Source organism: Pogonomyrmex barbatus, unplaced genomic scaffold (genome assembly GCF_055798465.1).
Source record: "Pogonomyrmex barbatus isolate J1 unplaced genomic scaffold, ASM5579846v1 scaffold2, whole genome shotgun sequence".
NCBI classification, from domain to species: Eukaryota; Metazoa; Arthropoda; class Insecta; order Hymenoptera; family Formicidae; genus Pogonomyrmex; species Pogonomyrmex barbatus.
The window spans coordinates 24772356-24790198 of NW_028297116.1; the positions used below are offsets into that span (position 1 = coordinate 24772356).

General features: G+C 25.2%; 1 protein-coding gene, 1 long non-coding RNA gene and 1 pseudogene across 4 annotated transcripts; all 3 read left to right on the top strand.

The window, feature by feature from the left end:
- Positions 1 to 1808: 1808 nt before the first annotated feature.
- Positions 1809 to 4657, top strand: LOC105425885 (uncharacterized). 2 transcript variants are annotated; one of them, XM_089076631.1, is made up of 4 exons: positions 1809 to 2041; positions 2965 to 3108; positions 3806 to 3853; positions 4404 to 4657. In XM_089076631.1, the coding sequence occupies exons 1-4, from the start codon at positions 1819 to 1821 to the stop codon at positions 4655 to 4657; spliced, it is 669 nt and encodes a 222-aa protein (XP_088932757.1). In that variant the 5' UTR covers positions 1809 to 1818. The 2 variants fall into 2 exon arrangements, with proteins under 2 accessions (XP_088932757.1, XP_088932758.1); XM_089076632.1 differs by lacking the exon at positions 1809 to 2041 and adding an exon at positions 2670 to 2741.
- A 229-nt stretch (positions 4658 to 4886) lies between these two features.
- On the top strand, positions 4887 to 8810 carry LOC148936821 (uncharacterized; annotated as a pseudogene). The gene is made up of 2 exons (XR_016139191.1): positions 4887 to 6200; positions 8704 to 8810. The product of XR_016139191.1 is annotated as an uncharacterized LOC148936821 (transcript).
- Positions 8811 to 9191: 381 nt separating this feature from the next.
- On the top strand, positions 9192 to 17558 carry LOC148936822 (uncharacterized). The gene is made up of 3 exons (XR_016139141.1): positions 9192 to 9860; positions 14303 to 14390; positions 16791 to 17558. It is a non-coding gene; the product is annotated as an uncharacterized LOC148936822 (long non-coding RNA).
- The last annotated feature ends 285 nt before the right edge of the window (positions 17559 to 17843 follow it).

Genomic DNA, 17843 nt, shown 5'->3' on the forward strand with positions numbered 1-17843 from the left:
GCATTATGAATTCCTTCCGCCGGGCCAAACTGTCAACAAGGAATATTATTTGAGTGTTATGCGTCGTTTGCGTGAAGTTATTCGCCTCAAGAGGCCAGATTTATGAGCAGACAACTCATGGTTTTTGCACCACGATAATGCGCCATCTCACACTGCACTGGTTTTTCGTGACCATTTCGCCAAAAACTCGACCCATATCATTCCACAACCACTGTATTCGCCTGATTTAGCACCGTGTGACTTCTGGCTATTCAGTAAACTCAAAAGATCGCTCCGGGGATATCGTTTTGAATCGATTGAGGAGATACAAGCTGAAACGAAGAAAGTATTGAAGGCCATTCCGGAAGAAGAGTTTTCAGAGTGTTTCGAGGATCGAGGAAAAAGCTTGGCATAAGTGTATTGCATCGGAAGGGGATTATTTTGAAGGCGATGAATTTGATTTTGAAGAATAAATAAAGATTTTTCACTCTATAACAAAAATCTCGTTTATATTTGATCACAGTAGTATATCAATTAGTCAATCAACTAGTATGACGATAGTTTTTATTATAAATTAGTAATACTTTAACGACTTTTGGCTATTTTGACAATGATCGGCAAATATTTACCGGTCTGTTGTATATTTCAACAATTATTGTCAATGTATACATTAGAAACTTTATTTTCGTTTAATGTCAAAATTACAAAATAAATTTTTTAAATTTTTGAAAGACTTAAAAATCTGTTCAAATCAGATAATGTGTTATCTATTAAATATTATCAATTAAATATAAATATTTGACATGCTTATGGGAGTGTTTATTTTTATAACATTTTTATTTATGTAACATTTAAAGCAACAGGGCTATGATTGCAAATTTAATTTTACCATATTATCAATTATTTCTTTTTATCATGACCTAGAATGTGTCTTAAACGATCCTAGAGAATGCAGAAAACTAATATAAAAGAAAAAACTAATATAAAAGAAAATATAATAAAGCTGTTGATGAACTGTTTATCTCAAACTCTCATTTCTCTTTTTAGGAAAATTTGCAACCATATATATAAAATTGTTTAATGAATTAATTGATTATGCAGTTTTATAAACTAAAGCCATTATCTATGCGCAGTATAATTGAATACTCATTCTTGGATTATGAAGACAATCTTTTATATATTATAATTAAACTTTTTCATCTATTTTTCTCTTCAAGGGAGAGAAAAGAAGGAAAAATGAACTATGCAAGAGATTCAGTAAAAAGAACAGTCTCTGTAATAACAAATGAACTCGCTAAAAAATGTCTTGTTCAACGCTAGACCAAACTCATCAAAAGAATAAACTAAGTAAATATAAATCGCAATGTTTGCTTTAGTAATGCTTTCTGATGACACGTATTATGTGTGTCTATTAAATGATATTTATGCTAGAAAAGATAAAAAGTGCATGTTTTTAAACATTTTAATTATTATTATAAAAAAATCTTGTAAAAATATCATTTTGATTTGTCAATCTATTTTAGGAAAACAGAAAATGAATCCAAAATCGATTTTATTGTCAAAGATCAGTCATATTATTCAATATTTAATTTTCACAAAATAATATTAATTTTATGATTGTTAATATTTATAATTCTTGATTTAGTTTTATAAGAAAAGACAGTTATATCAATTAGAATTATAATTTTAATTCTGCTTTATTTTATAAGTATTTTCATCATGTTAAACATTGTTACATTGAAAAGTGTTACATTCAATATTATATTTTGTAATATGTCTAACACTGTGTGAAGAAAAGAATATAGATATCTGAAATCCTTTTATGTATTTACAGAAAATATGGAACATCTTTCTGAAATACAAAGAAATTTGAATTGGAACATACCTAAAATACAATTACAAGATATAAATCTGTGCTCAAGATATAAAACAGATAATCGGAAACCTCGAATAATTAAATCGGAAATATTAAAATCCATAAAAGTGAAAATAGTCGAAAAAGATTTGCATCAAGAAAAACCAAAAATTTTATTAAACAAGAATGATAAGAATAATAATTCAGGTAAGAGAAACAAGAAACACTTCTTTTCTGGAAAAAAAGGTTAATTTTTATAAAGTTAAAAGTTATTTTTTATATAAAACAGACATATATTTACATAAATTATTTGATTTTTAATAGGAATTTTCTGACAGAAGTATTTTGTGTTGAAATTCTCTTTCAATTGACCCCATTTTATTATTTTAAAATGTTTTATTACTTTTCGACTGTATGCATTAACTTTCCTTATATTTCACAGTATTATAATAAATTTCTTAAGATTAACATTTATTTTGAAATATATTCAGAAATTTTTTAATAACTTTCATTTCATTTTTTATTGATTTTATAATAAATTATCATGTTTGTCCTTATAAAATTTAATGTAATATAAGGGAAATTAAAGAATATATTGTTAAAATTTTTTTAAATATTACATCATGAAAATTTATATATATAGAATAATAGTGAAGGGCCAATTGAAAGAGAATTTCAGCAAAATATTTCTATCAGAGAATTGTTTCCAAATAACATTTTATATATAATATTTCAAGAATATAGATAAAATTTTATCTTTTCATAGATCTTTTCTTAATGAAAATTTAAAAAATATTTTAGAATTTAGAATTAATGCTCTTTACAGGATAACAGGAATTTTTTAATATGCTACTCAATGATATGGAAAATTCAAATGAACTTGAAGACTATCTCAATGTAGATAAAAGTAAATAGATCATAATTATATAATATATATTTATATATATATATATATATATATATATATATATATATATATATATATATATTGAATTGTATTACACAAATAATAATAATTCATTTTGACTTAAAAAAAATATTAGATATGTAAATCATTTGTTTTTTAATAACTGTTTCAAAATAAAATTATATATAATGTTTCAAAAATGTAGATTTATCTCTTTTCACAGATTTTCTTAATAAAGAATTAGAAGATGCCTTATGTTTGAATGTATCTTTTACTGATGAACAAGATGTATGTTTGAATATGTTACTCGATACAAAGAATACAAACTGCAATGAGTACAAATTAGACTGTATTAACACGAATAAAAGTGAGTGCATTCAGTATTTTATGAAACATTTTAACTGATCAAATTAGTCTCTATATTCTTGTAAATACGTATATTGTTTTAAAATTATTGAAGACATGTTTTGCTCCTTGTCGAATAAATAAGAAAATTAATTATTTGACAAGGACCAAAATATGTTTTTAAGATAAATTTAAAAGATAAAAAAGATTAATTATTCAAATAAGAAATATATCTTTTATAATTTTTTCAATAAAGAATCTTTTAAATCTATATTGTTAATTAGAATATTTATGTATTAATCGTTAATTGGCAGATCTATGTCTGACACTGATGAATTAATAATTTTACGTACTTTTATTAATATTAAAAATAAATAATACTTGATAGAAATCTACATCAGTTCCAATATTATTAATATTAATTTCTTTAAGCAAAAATAATAAGTTATCACGACAGTATGAAAAATAAACTCTAAAGGAAAAGTATTATAAAATTAATATCTAATATATAGTGTTAGTCGTCATACATGTCATATGCATTAGCATTTCTATTTTTTTGTATATTTGAATCTCATAGATAATAATTTTTCAAATCGTGCGTCACTATTAACGAATACGACAAATAACATTCAGTCATCTACTAATTTGTATTTTGAGAACATTAAAACAATAATAAAAAAATCAGATACTCAATCGGATATTCAAAAATTATTTTTCAGATATGTCAGATGTGACTAAATCAAGTACCGATGCTGATGAAGATGAACGTGAGTATCTAATGATATTCTTATAGATCTTAGATGATGTATTATTTAATTTCTTTATTATAAATTTCTTTCAAATTTCATTATAGCTCAATTTATTTAGATTATCTTAATGAAATAAACAGTTTATCTTTATTATTTTTAGAACATTTTCTAGAGATATAAGCTACAAAAAAATAATAGCAATTTTATAAAATTTTTATTTTAGAGTTTATTTTTTATGCTGTCTTGACAATTTATTCTTTTACTTAGAGAAATTAATTTTAATAATGTTGGAACTGATGTAATAGTAACTGATGTAGTATAGTTCAATCAAATATTATTTACTTTTAATATGTTATACAATATACTTTTTTATATTAATAAAAACAATGATAAAATATTTACATTCTTTTTTCTTTTTTCTAAACACTACTATTTTGCCTCTATTCAATACATCAGAATTTTGTATTTATATAATGCATTAAAAAATAAAGAATCTAATAAAACATGTTTTGGAGAAAAGATGCATAGACTTCTGAATCTTAATTGTATTATCTTTTTTATATTCTAGCTTCTGAATACGCTCCTTCACGTTCTGCAAGTTCTTTACCAACTTACTCGGATGAAAATAATAATACAAAAAATAATAGAAAAAACGTTTCTATTAATAAATCCAACATGTTTAGTGGCCTAGTCATATCCAATGTTCATTCACTAGGAACGAAAACGTGTGACGACAGCGAAATGTATGTCACAGAATCATCAGGAAAACAAACGTACACAAAAAAAATTGTTTTTATTGCAAAAAACTGCAGAGCAAAATAGCACGGTACTTAGAAACCGCATTCTAATGAAGAGGAAGTTAAAAAATTTACAATATTACCGAAAGGAAATTCCGAGAGAAAAAAAATAATAGAAACGATTCAACGAAATGGCAATTTAACACTAAAAAAGCAATAAATAATAGAGAATTTATCGTTTATAGACGACCAAAAAATTACATAAATCTGCAAGCGATTTCTTACCTTGTGTTAAATGTAATGTGTTAAATGTTATGTTGTGTTTTTCAAAATCGTCTCTTCGTTATCATTTTCGTTATTGCATTGGATGTAATAGCAAACATAGTAAATCAATAATGATATTGGATCATACAATTGTTACAAGAACTCACGAAATAGCTAATAAAATTCTCAAAACAGTTGTCTTCCCTGTATTACGAGATGATGAAATAACGCGTGCAATAAGATATGATCAGTTAATAATTCTATATGGGAATAAGCTTTGCTTAAAGTATAGATTACAGCATCAACATGACATGATTCGGTCTCGTTTACGATTGTTAGGACGTTATCTAGTAACTCTCAGAACAAAAAGTGAAAATATTACTGATTTTGCCTCGTTGTATGAGCCCAAATTTTATGATGTCGCAATTCCTGCTGTCAATTCTGTAGCAGGTTTTGATGAAAATAAAACACCATCTGTAGCATTTAATCTCGGCACGTATATGAAACATATCGGAGAAATTTTTATTACTGAATGTATAAAAAACCACGATCCTATAAAAATGAAAGCAGCTGAAAACTTTTTAAAATTATTAAGACAAGATTATGGAACAAGCGTTAATAGAACAGTGTTAGAAACACAAATGCAACGAAAGCGACAAAGAAAGATTATACTTCATCGGACAGAGGATATTAGGAAATTGAATGATTATTTAATGAACATGCGACAAAAAACTTACAACAATTTGATGAAAGAATATTCATATAGAAATTGGTTAACTTTGCTGGAAACAACACTCATATCTGTGCAATTGTTTAATCGTCGACGAGCTGGGCAGACTGAAAGAATACAAATATCAGAATTTAAAAATTATCATTGTATTGACGAAAAGACGAATAGAGATATTTATAAATCACTGTCAATAAAAGCAAAAAGATTAGCAAAGAAATGTATCCGTTTTGAAATACGTGGTAAACTTGATCGTACCGTTCCTGTCTTACTTCATCCTGAATTACTGAAATGTATCAATGTTATATTAAATTTCAGTTTAGATGCTAAAGTGCATCATGAGAATCCTTATTTTTTTGGAATATCAAATTGTGATAAGAAAAAACATAAATATTTAAGGGCAATTTAATGCGAACATTTTCAGAAGCATATGGAGCAAGTATGTCACACACATTACGTGGAACACAATTAAGAAAGCACATTGCCACTAAATGCATTTCTCTGAATTTATTAGAGCATCAAGTAGATGATTTATCAAATCATTTAGGACATACAGATAAAATCCATAAGCATTATAGATTACCTATTGTTAGTCGAGATATTTTAGAAGTATCAAAACTATTGGAATATGCACAAGGTAAAGAAGAAAATAATAATGAAGATGAAAGCAGTGATGATGGTGCGTGTGCGTGTGCGTGCGTGCGTGCGTGTGCGTGTGCGTGCGTGCGTGCGTGCGCGCGCGTGTGTGTGTGTGTGTATGTGTGTGTATTTTTTTTAATAATATATACAGGATGTCCCAAACTTATCGTGATACGTTAGATCCTGAAATTTATGAGATCAAAACAAAAATCTTAATGTTAATATATTCAGACTACAGTAGTTTTAAAAATGTTTACAGTTGACTAATCGAACTTTCTGAAATTTGTGCGCTCAGGTCTGACATATTACGATAATAAAGATTCTAAACGTCATTTCTATTCTCGGAATTAATTTTTGTCATTTATTTATGGTATTTACACGTGACAGCTATGATAGTTCGATGCATATCGCATTTTAACACATTTTTACTTTACTGTTATTATTTTCATAATTAATTAATTAATTAATAGCTGCATAAGAGAATAAAAGAAGATTTCACCAATAATATATGTAGAATTATTCAGTTTAGAGAATAAAATTGATGTTTAAAAATATCTATTATTGTGCAATGTATTATTCGCATTAGGTATATAAATTTCATACAGTTTGATTAATAAACTTTAAACCTTTCTCATTTGAAAACTATTGACATTTTTAGGATTTTCGTATTTCATAGATATTAAGATTTTTGACTCGAAATGATCTCAGAAATCTATCATTAGTGGAAATAACATGATCTGTCATTTTCAAATTAAATATCAATTAAAAAGAAATTTAAACTTCTTTCATAAATAACAATTTATTAATTTTAATATTTTGCATTATTAAATGTATATCAAATTAATTATATCAATATATTTTTACAATTTATTTAATACTGTGAAATGTGACGAATTTTTTAATTTTAATAATTTTTAAGAATAATAATAAATATTGCAATTTTAAAAATTTATAAAAAATATATATAAAATATAAAATATAAGATATTAAAATATAAAATACTTGACAACATTTACCGCAGCTTAATATGTAAGATTAATAGATTAAGTATGTAAGATTTATAGAATGTTTTATATAATTGACATATAAAAACATTAAGGATTAATTAAATAAGGATTATTTAAATCTTAGAAAGTCTTAGAAATTCTTTATGAAGAGATATAGGGAATAATCATCTATTTTAACTGTTTAAGGCATCAGATTGATTCATTACTTCTCATCTTGAGTTATGACATTAGAAGCGAAAAAACACATAATGAAAATTCTTGCAAAACAAGTGTTTTTTGATTAAATAGAGTATTGTATTCAATAAAACATATTTGTAAAATATACATATCAAAAATTTTTCTTTAACACCAATAATCAATAAATAATCACACATTTAGAAAAAAATATCTGATCAAGAATAGAGCTACCACTTAATTTAAATATATGATATATTATACGGATTGATAAACATGAAAGAAGGGTATTCGGTACATCTTAAATCCGGTACATTTTTAATTCTCTTGAATACAAATGTTATTTTATTGAAAATATTTACATTTTAATTTATTATATTTATATTTTGCATATTTATTATATTTATATATTTATATTTTTATCATGTTTTTTTGTGACATGATTATTCAAACTGGCTGCAGTGAATCAGTAGAAGTTTTAATTTATAACATTAAATATCTTGATAATTAAATATGAAATTAAATTTTATTAAAATCCATTTATATTAAATAAAAAATATAGTTTTGTTACTTATTTGCATACTGAAACATTAATTTGCGAACTCACATTAATTTTTATTTGTTTGTAGAAATTTAAAAATTGTTAATGTCTCTCTTTTATTAAAAACATTCTAGATTTAAATAAAAAATCTAAAATTAATATTTTATACGGTAGTATAAATTAACGAAATATAATTCAATTTCTAGATAATTTATTTTAAAATACATTTCAGTTATCCGCACTATCTCAGTGAGAAATAAATATGTAATCGACATCGATGTAATTAGATTATATCGACGTCGATTTGATTCGTTTCTCACTGCATATACAGAGTTATTAGTACATTGAAAACTGCTATACATTAGATATCCTAAGGAGATTTTAAAAAAGACATCTTTAAAATTTTATCGAATAAATTCTGAAGATGTTCAAGATTTTTTAAAAAAGAAATTAATAATTAATTATTATTTTTTACTTATTGTAACATTCTTTTTCTGAGACATTTTTATAATTCTCCTATAATCCTCTAAATCTTGATTGACATAACTATTTGAATAAAGTTATTAATGCATATTTTTAAACAACACGACAAACTCGTTGTTACTTATTTATATAATTGTTTGACATATTTATATACTTTCACATTTCAATAATTTCATATTTAATAGCATTTAATGTGCCACACAAATGTAGTGCAATAATGTTCAAATTCGTTATTAATATTATTATTTTCCGTCACTTACATATCACAGAATTATGTCCGTTTATATATGTTTTAGATGAATCTAGAGCATTGTTCATTGAAAGTGATTCATATAATAAGACTGTGAGAGATGAATTTTCTTCTGGTAAGCAGAAAAATGAATCAGCATTTAAAAAACAATAAAATTCTATTTATTTGAACTATAATTATGAGAGCGTGTTTGTGCTATTCCTAATGGCAATTTATCTCAGAATTCTTCATATAATTTTTCAAAATTTTTATGTTATTATTATATTTTAGAAAATTTTAAAAATTTTCAGAAGATCGATATAATTTTATAATCTTTTCAAAAATTTTTTAGATTCTTTGTACAAACTGAAACACTTTTCAGAAGTGCCAAGTAAATTTACATCTATTCTAGAATTCTTCATACATGTAAATTCTGAAATATTTATAAGATTTTTCATTTCAATTTTTGATGAAATTTTATAAAATCTGAGAAAGTTTAGGGCTTTTTTTCAAAATAAGAAATCTTAGAAATCTTAAAATATTTCAGAATTTACATATATGAAATATTCTAAGGAACGATGTAGATTTATTTAATATTTTTGAAAAGTATTGTAATTTGTATAAAATTTCTAAGAAAAATTTTCGTCAGAGATGTTATATAGAATGTTAAAATTTTATATTTAAGGTCAATTATCTAAAACTTAATTTCCAAATAACTAAAGAAGAATTTTTTTGTAGAAAGAAGGATTAACATATTTTTTTTATTCTAATCAGCAACTCATTCAAATTATTTGAAAATATTTGAACGAATTAATCCTTTGACATCCAGATAAAAGAATTATGTCAAAACTTTAAATATATATGATGGTTCTTTAAATGAATATAAGTGTATGTACGTGTGTGCGTGCGTGCGCTATATTATTTGAATTATATCATTCGAATTATGTCATTTGAATTATATCTTTTATTACTTTTACAATGTTTAAATATTTTTATAATTTCTTCCCTAGTCAAAAGCAAAAAGCGGAAATTTTTTATTATTAAAAATAATGAAAGAATTTTTCATTTTTTCCCTAGAGAAAAAGTTTCTCTGTAAGGAAAAAGTTACATAATCAGTATCTAGATCTGCTATATTAATACATTGATTTATTTCAAAGGAACATGAATCATCTAAAGATTTAAAGAATTGTATTGTGAGAGATGTGCCAGAAAAAAAATGTTGCGGTAAGTAAAAAAATATTCAAAATTATTAATTTTTTTTCTAAAAAGTTTTGAAAATGTCTAAGATTTTTTTTGGTAAATTTTTAAAAATGTATACTTTAAAATGTTTTTTTAAATATATCCCATATAGCACGTATGTCTAAAAGATGTCTTAAAAGAGATGTCTTTAATTAAGGCTTTACTAAAAGTAATATATATGTTTTTAAGACATTATAAAAAAAAACGTTTTAAAGATGCCCTTTTAAAGACATTTTAAAACTGTATCAAAAAGATATCTTTTGATGTCTTAAATATGTCTTTTCTCTCATCAATACAATCTGTAAAAGTTCTGAATGACAGTTTTGAACATTATTTACATTATCGATTAACTTTAATCAAGAAGTGACTACATATTTATTGATTGAAATAAATGACATGACCAATTTTAATATAACTTATAAAAGTATTGGCAGTCAAGTGAATTTAGTACTCCGATATTGTGTATTATTATAATGTAACAACAATACATTTAAGATGAAGCTATTGAAACGTACTGACAAGAGGAAAAATACGAAACAGAAACTGGAATTATTTGATATATTAATGATTTAATATCTATTCAATTTTTCTAACAACAAAACTTGATCTCTAATTGTAATAAATAGATCAAAATTGTTATCAAAATTGTGTAAGTATATATCAATGTACCAGTTTATTAGATAATTTTCAAATTCTGCCTCGTATTTTTTTTCTTGTCAATGTTTTTCCATATAATTTTTATGTCATTATAAAATGCTTAAAAGATTTTAATAAGATATTTATATAATATCATTTATTGAAAAATGACGTTTATAAGATGTCCCAAAGACATCATAAATCGGATCATAAGATATCTTAAAAATATCTTTTTAATAGTTTAGTGAGACGTCTTACAATATTTTATATTTTTAAGACGTTATAATATTTTCTAATATATTACAATGATAGTAGTTTTAATGTTAACATATTCATTGTAGATGACAGAGAAGGATTAACATTGTTAAATCAATATTCAAAAGATAAACTTATAAAAATATAACGTAAAAAATATAAAAATAAAATTTATAAAAATAAAACGTTGTTCTAGTAAATAATAAAAATTATTATTTTAAAAAATTAAAAAATTTATTTTTTATTTTTTATAAGAATATAATTAGATATATATAATATTCTTCCTTTTTATACTTTTTTTTCTTTATTATATCTTATTTATTATATTTCATTTATTTTATTTATTATATCTATATTCTATTTTATAAATAACACATTAGTCTTTAAATTTAAAATACTACATTGATATGTTCATTATGTAAATAGACGACTTATAAAGAATAATATTTTTTTTATTCAATATTTTTTTATTCGTTTTATTTATTTTTTTCTGTTTTTTCATTATTTTCTTTCAAATATCTGCAATAATATGAATTTTTAAAAAATTTTTAGCATCTCCCTATGGTTCCACAAAGTGAATTCGTTGGAATGAGGAGGAAAAGAATACTCTGTTTTGTCAGCATTTGCTACTTATTTTGATAATGAAAAATTACCTTCTTTAAAGGAGATTAATAATGTAATACAGAACTCTCTATGTTTGAAAAGCCGTACAGCACCACAAATTAAAACATGGCTGTACAATCAAGGAAAATCTTGAATACAAAAATAAGTGAAAGTTCGCTGAAATTTTCATCTACTTTTTTCACTCACCGTAAAGAGTACAAACTAAAACAGTTTAAACTAGACTTGTTACCCACAGAATAAATTATGTATTACGCGAAAGTTGGTGGCAATAGCCAATTTATGAATATTTTATCATTTTTTTTTCAATAAATAAAAGAAAGTTCTACTATTTCAAAGTATGTTAAAAATAAATATTTGATTGAAGCATATATCAATTTCAATATTATTAATATAAATTTCTTTAAGCAAAAAGAATAGTTATTATGAAGGTTAGTATGAAAAATAAACTAAAATAAACTAAAAATAAACTAAAAACTGAAACTAAAATATAAAAGAAAACTATTTGTCATAAAAGTAATTTTTGTCTATGAAATTGCTATTACGTTTTGTAATTTATCTGAAAAACGTTTTAAAGATAAAACTGTTTATTTTATCATTTTTGTAAGATTTTTCTTTAAATAAATTGTTTTATAAAAACTTTTTCTGTAACTTAACTTAATTTTTAATAGTTTTAAACAGATATAATAATAAAATATTTTTTTAAATTTACTAGAAAATTTATTTTTATATATTGAATCCATTTAGTAGAATCCTCTTTCAAGAAAAATATTTTATTATATTTTATTATTAGATTAAAAGTATTAAAAATTAACTTACGAAAGGAGTTTTTCTTTTATAAAATAAATTTATTTAAGAAAAAGTTTTACAAAAATGATAAAATATGCAATTTTTTTTATTATGTTTAAGACATCTTTTAAGACAAGCTAAAAAATGTAATAGCAATTTTATATGACAAATAGTTTTGTTTTATGTTTTAGTTTTAGTTCAATTTTGGTTCATTTTAGTTCAATTTTAGTTTAGTTTAGTGTAATTTAGTTTTAGTTTATTTTTCATGTTGTCATAGAAACTTATTTTTTTGTGTTAAAAAATTAATCATATTGGAATTGATATATATTTCAATCAAATATTATTTATTTTTAATATACTTTACAATAGTAATACATTTTTATAACAGTGACGACAGTACTTTTTTATATTTACTAAAAGAAATAGTAAAGTATTCACATTTATTTTCTTAAATAATTGTCTTGCTTTTTGTATTCAAATTTTGTATTCATTTTTGTGTCAAAATTTTATATTCATATAATTCATTAAAAGATAAAGAATCAAATAAAACATGTTTTGGAAAAAAGGATGTACAAATTTTAACTATATTATCTGTTTATATTTTAGCTTCTAAATTCCTAAATATAATAGCATTCCTTCATGTTCTTTCACAAATCTTTCATCAGCTTACTCGAAGATAGTAATACAAAAATAAAAAAATCTCGAGAAAAGGAAATAATAGAAATGATTCGACAAAATAACAATTTTTAATTTAATACTAAAAAAGCAACCTTTACATAACTTTTATTTATCTAAACCTTTACATTTATCTTATAGTAAATTTAACTTATAAATCTTATATATTCAAGCAATTTGCATTCGATCAAGATTAAAAAATAACAGCAAAATTCTATATTCGGAATTTAGGAAATTTGCAAAATAAAAAATGAAAAGCATTCTGCAATAAGTAGCAAGAGCGATCACAATCGCAAATATTTATCGCTATAATCAATCAGATGTGTCAATAGTGTCACATCCTGGGGGAGGGAGTCCTGGTAAGTCGGACAAAGCCGAAATTAGCAGATCCTCGACCATTACACTTACACGTTATTTGTGAGGTTCCTTTCCTGTGCGGTTAAGAGGGTAAAACTTCAGGATTAGATACTGCGAGGAAAATGAGAGATAGGAATGTCAAAGTGATTTTTATTTTCAAGAAAATATTTGAATTTAGGAACTAGAAATAAACATTTCACTTGTAGTATCACAATTGGAGTTTATTTGTAATTACAGTTTTGTATGTACGGAGATTCATTTCAGAACTTATTTTAGGGTGCGGTACGTGATTACAGTTGTGAGAATTGGCGAATTGCTCAGGCGTTAAGCAGTTCTAACAAAATGGTTAAGCCCTAAATAAATGCTTAGTTATTCCCGGGCAAATGCGAAAATGTTATCGTTGCTTGGATTTTTATACGTTTCCAAAAATATAGAAGTAGGGGTAATCTAAATTCCAATGTTGTGATTCTACTATTCTTTGAATAAAACTCGTTACTAAACGTCCTTGGCACAGTTTGCTTATTGTTAGTTACTTTCACCTATGAGTCAGTTATGACTCATAGGTGTAAGATCTCTTAGTTGTCCTTGACATAATTTTTCTATCGATTAGCTTGGCCTACATTCGTTGTGAGTCAGCGATGACTCATGGTGCCAGAATATTATGGCGGTCTTGGCCTACTTTCACTTGCAGGCTGACCATGAGTCATACTTGCGAACATTCGATTCACCTACTTTTGCTTTCAAAGAGTTATATCTTATAACAATTTTTCATATAGTTAACAAATATATTACTTGTTCGTTTATGAATATTTTGAATATTGCTATGATGTTGCCTTTAAATATACTTTACATCAATAATTATAATATCGTTATATCCTAAATGATTAGTATATCTAAAAGATATTGGTATAACTCTTTTTACATTTGTAATACATTATTTATTGAATTCCGTCAGGTACAAAATAATTCCGATTGCGAGTGGTTAAATTATTAGGGTTTAGTTTCCATGCATACTAGTATTTAGGATTTTTTATCATAGCTATAGATTTAGTATTAATGATAAAATAGAAGCAATAATTATAATATTATTATAGGTCTAGGATGAAGATTTCTGGAAGTTGAACTAGTTTATACACGAAGATTTGCTTGTTGAGCTGATCTGGGTTTTTGAGATAAGTATATGTAAGCAAGTTTTTAATTATTCGAATATCTTTGAAATGATAGGTGTTAGATAAATATGTATAATGATATAATTTGTAGGGTTTCCGATGTAATATCCGAATCCTTTATAATATTTAATTGTTTATATAATAATTTATTTATTTATAATTTTTATTAAATAAAATTTAAGTCGTAGAATTTCCCTTCTAAGATATAATATATTTCTATTGAAGTTCTCTACATGATTTTACAAAAAAAATTGTACTTTATTAAGGAAATATATATATATATGTATGTATGTATATACTTATATGTACACTTATAATTTTATTTATATCTCGAGAATTAAAAATCGTAGCCGCAAACTGTATTTATGTTTTTGAAAAAGTTTTCAATAGAGAATATAACTATACAGAGAAAATATACTCTTATAAGGATTTCGACGAAATTTATACTTGAAGTTGGGGAAAGCACAGGTTTAATTTAATTGAATTAATTAGGTGTACGAGTTGAATGAAAAATATAATTTTGGTATAGATTTATAAGAAAAGATTCAAGTTACATGATATGTTGATCATAATTTTAGCATTAATGGTTTAAGAGATAATAGAAGTTAAAATTTACAGTCCCTAAATTGCTCAATTTATATGTATATATCTCTTTGTTAATTGGGCAGTCTGGTGACTATTAGAGTTATACCGGGTATCCTTCGCTTTGAATTTTTATAGCGGATTTTATTTGGATTTTTATTTTGAAGGTTTTTGATAAAACGTCAATGATAAAAAGTGTTTGGTTGCACAAAATTATATAAAAATATTATTACCATTTGTTAATTGTTCAATTTATAATTGTTTATATCTTCTTCTTTAAAAATAAACAATCATTGAATAAATATTTTTTTATGGATTTTATTCTTTTGTCATTATCTTTACAATGATATATAATTTTTGTTCTCTATCCATATCCTTTCTATTGTTATTAATTTTTGTTATTAACTTTTATACTTATTAAGATAGAACAAAATGTGATAGACAAAAGTTTCTTGGTTTCCGGAGTAGTATGACAATACAAAGAAATTGATTAGTTGATAATATGTTTTTATTTATTTATATTATTGTTAATAAAAATTTTGCAATTTACTAATAATTATTTTATTACAGTTTTGTGCAGTACTTTAAGCGAGGTTACATTTCCTACATTTATTTGTCTCCTTTTCGTTATTTTATACTTTTATTTATTATTTTATTATTTATTATTTTATTTTATTATTTTATTTTATTTTATTATTTTATTTTATTTATTATTTTATTTTAATTTGTTAAGATTTTGTTGTTAACATTGACTTAGGTAAGAATGCGATATTAAGCTTTATTTTCCTTGTTATTTTATTGAACAGTCCAGAAAAAGTGATTTAGGTATGTTCTATTTAGTTAGTCAGGTTCTAGAGAATAGCTATTAACTAAGCTAAGAACATTAAGGCTGTGGCGCTTTAAAGTTGAAATAAGAGGCGGCCATTTTATGTAAACCATTTTATGTAAACTTTTAAATGATTTTAAGTGGTATATTCTTTTATTATATGTATAGGAAAGGATTTATGGTGCTGTCTCCTAGCATAGTCAGCCATAAATAATTAATAAAATTTTGAAAAATTTTACTAAACATGACTAGAGGTACTCGTTTGGCGCTGGGACGTGACAATAGTTACTATCGATGCTTCTGATTGACTGTCGTAATAAGTGATTTTGATTGCGATTACTTTTGTAACATTATTTATAAAAAAGTCTTCAAAAATACAAACTAAATTACAATTCAAGCCTGTTGTTCACAGAACGTCATGCATTAAACATAGCAGAAATAGCGAATTAATTGATTTATTTTCAAATCTAACTTGAGATAGCATTTGGATCTATTCAAAGATAGAGATCGGATTCGGAAAAAGCGATCGGATCCTTTTGAATCCGAAATCTAATCCATAATCCAATTAGAAAGTACTTATTAGGCCTGATAATAGAGCTGCTTAATGATTTCAAACTGATATTACATTTGTTGTATAACAAAAAATTTTTTGAATGTGTTAATTAATTATATAATAATGAAGTTTTAAAATCCCAAGATTCTATCTAACCAATCAACACGCTTAAAAATTTTGTCGTAATGTCCTCGAAATAGCCAAATTATTGTGTGAAACTTTGGGGACGGTCCTCAAAATATACAGAAAAAATGTGTCCTCAAAGTATACAATTTTTATAAAAAAATGACTTTGGGGACGTCCCCAAAGTATACGATTTATATATAGAATTTTGGAGACGGTTCCCAATGACATCAAAAGTCTCCGAAATAGTCAATGCATCTCAAAAATTGTCTCCAAAATCTACAATTAACTTATATATGATGACTCATAGTTTTGAATCTTTTATATAGGGGTAATACTCTACAAAATTTGTGGCGTTACAATGACGAGAACTACCAAGATACCGAATCATTGTCAGCAATGTGGTACGAGATTAATCGATAATGACGAGATGTGCAGTTGTCAACCACTCGAAGTATTAACATCTTCTCCATTACGGAACATGACGACCTATCCACCGGTGAACGTAGCGGATTATTTTTTAAGGTGACATTACACCCCAACTCCCCATAATGTAAAGAGATGCAGCCCTCGACTCCCCCCTTTAATTCTGGATTTCTCCCAAAATATTGCTGAAGATATGTGTATGTCATCACTACCAATCGCGTACAATTTATTAATAGAAGTTCTCTATAGAAAGGGCAAACCATTCAACATCATCAACATAGATAACAAGAGTACATAGCAAATGAAAGCGATTGTTATAATGACACAAAATTGTTCTTTTGCAATCATTGAAAGTATAACAAGAAATGTTCTACTGTTTCGTGTATACAAACCGTGTATAAAAAAAAGAAAGAAGAGAACGCGTCGGTATCAATTAATTAATCAATTAATCAGTTAATCAATTAATTAATTTATTATTAAATATTTAGTTGTATCAAATATGTAAAGTCATGTAAAAAAATGAATAAAAAAAAAGTTTCTTTTTAAATCGTGATGCAATTTCTTTGTCATGTGCATGACTGACACACTGATCTTATAACGGTCTTACTTCCGCGCGCGGATAGCTTTGGAGTCGGTAGTCAGGTGAGGAAGTGAGAGCGATTGAGATTTGGAATAACAAATTAATTCTTTATTGATGAAATGCGACAGAAGTAACAATACAAACGTTCGACTTACATTATTATCGGTCGCGGTGTATATCGCGCATCGCGGGTGTGTGTGACGCGGGACAGGTGACGTGCGGTCGGTACGTCGCCGGCGCGATCAGCTGGCTTGTGATCATGCAGTGCGCGCGTGACGGACTCTACGGCTGTTTTCGCGGACAGTTGATTTTGACAGGAAGTCTCCGGGATGCCGTCACTCTGACGGCGAGAATCGGGAGTGCCCAATTCGCCTAT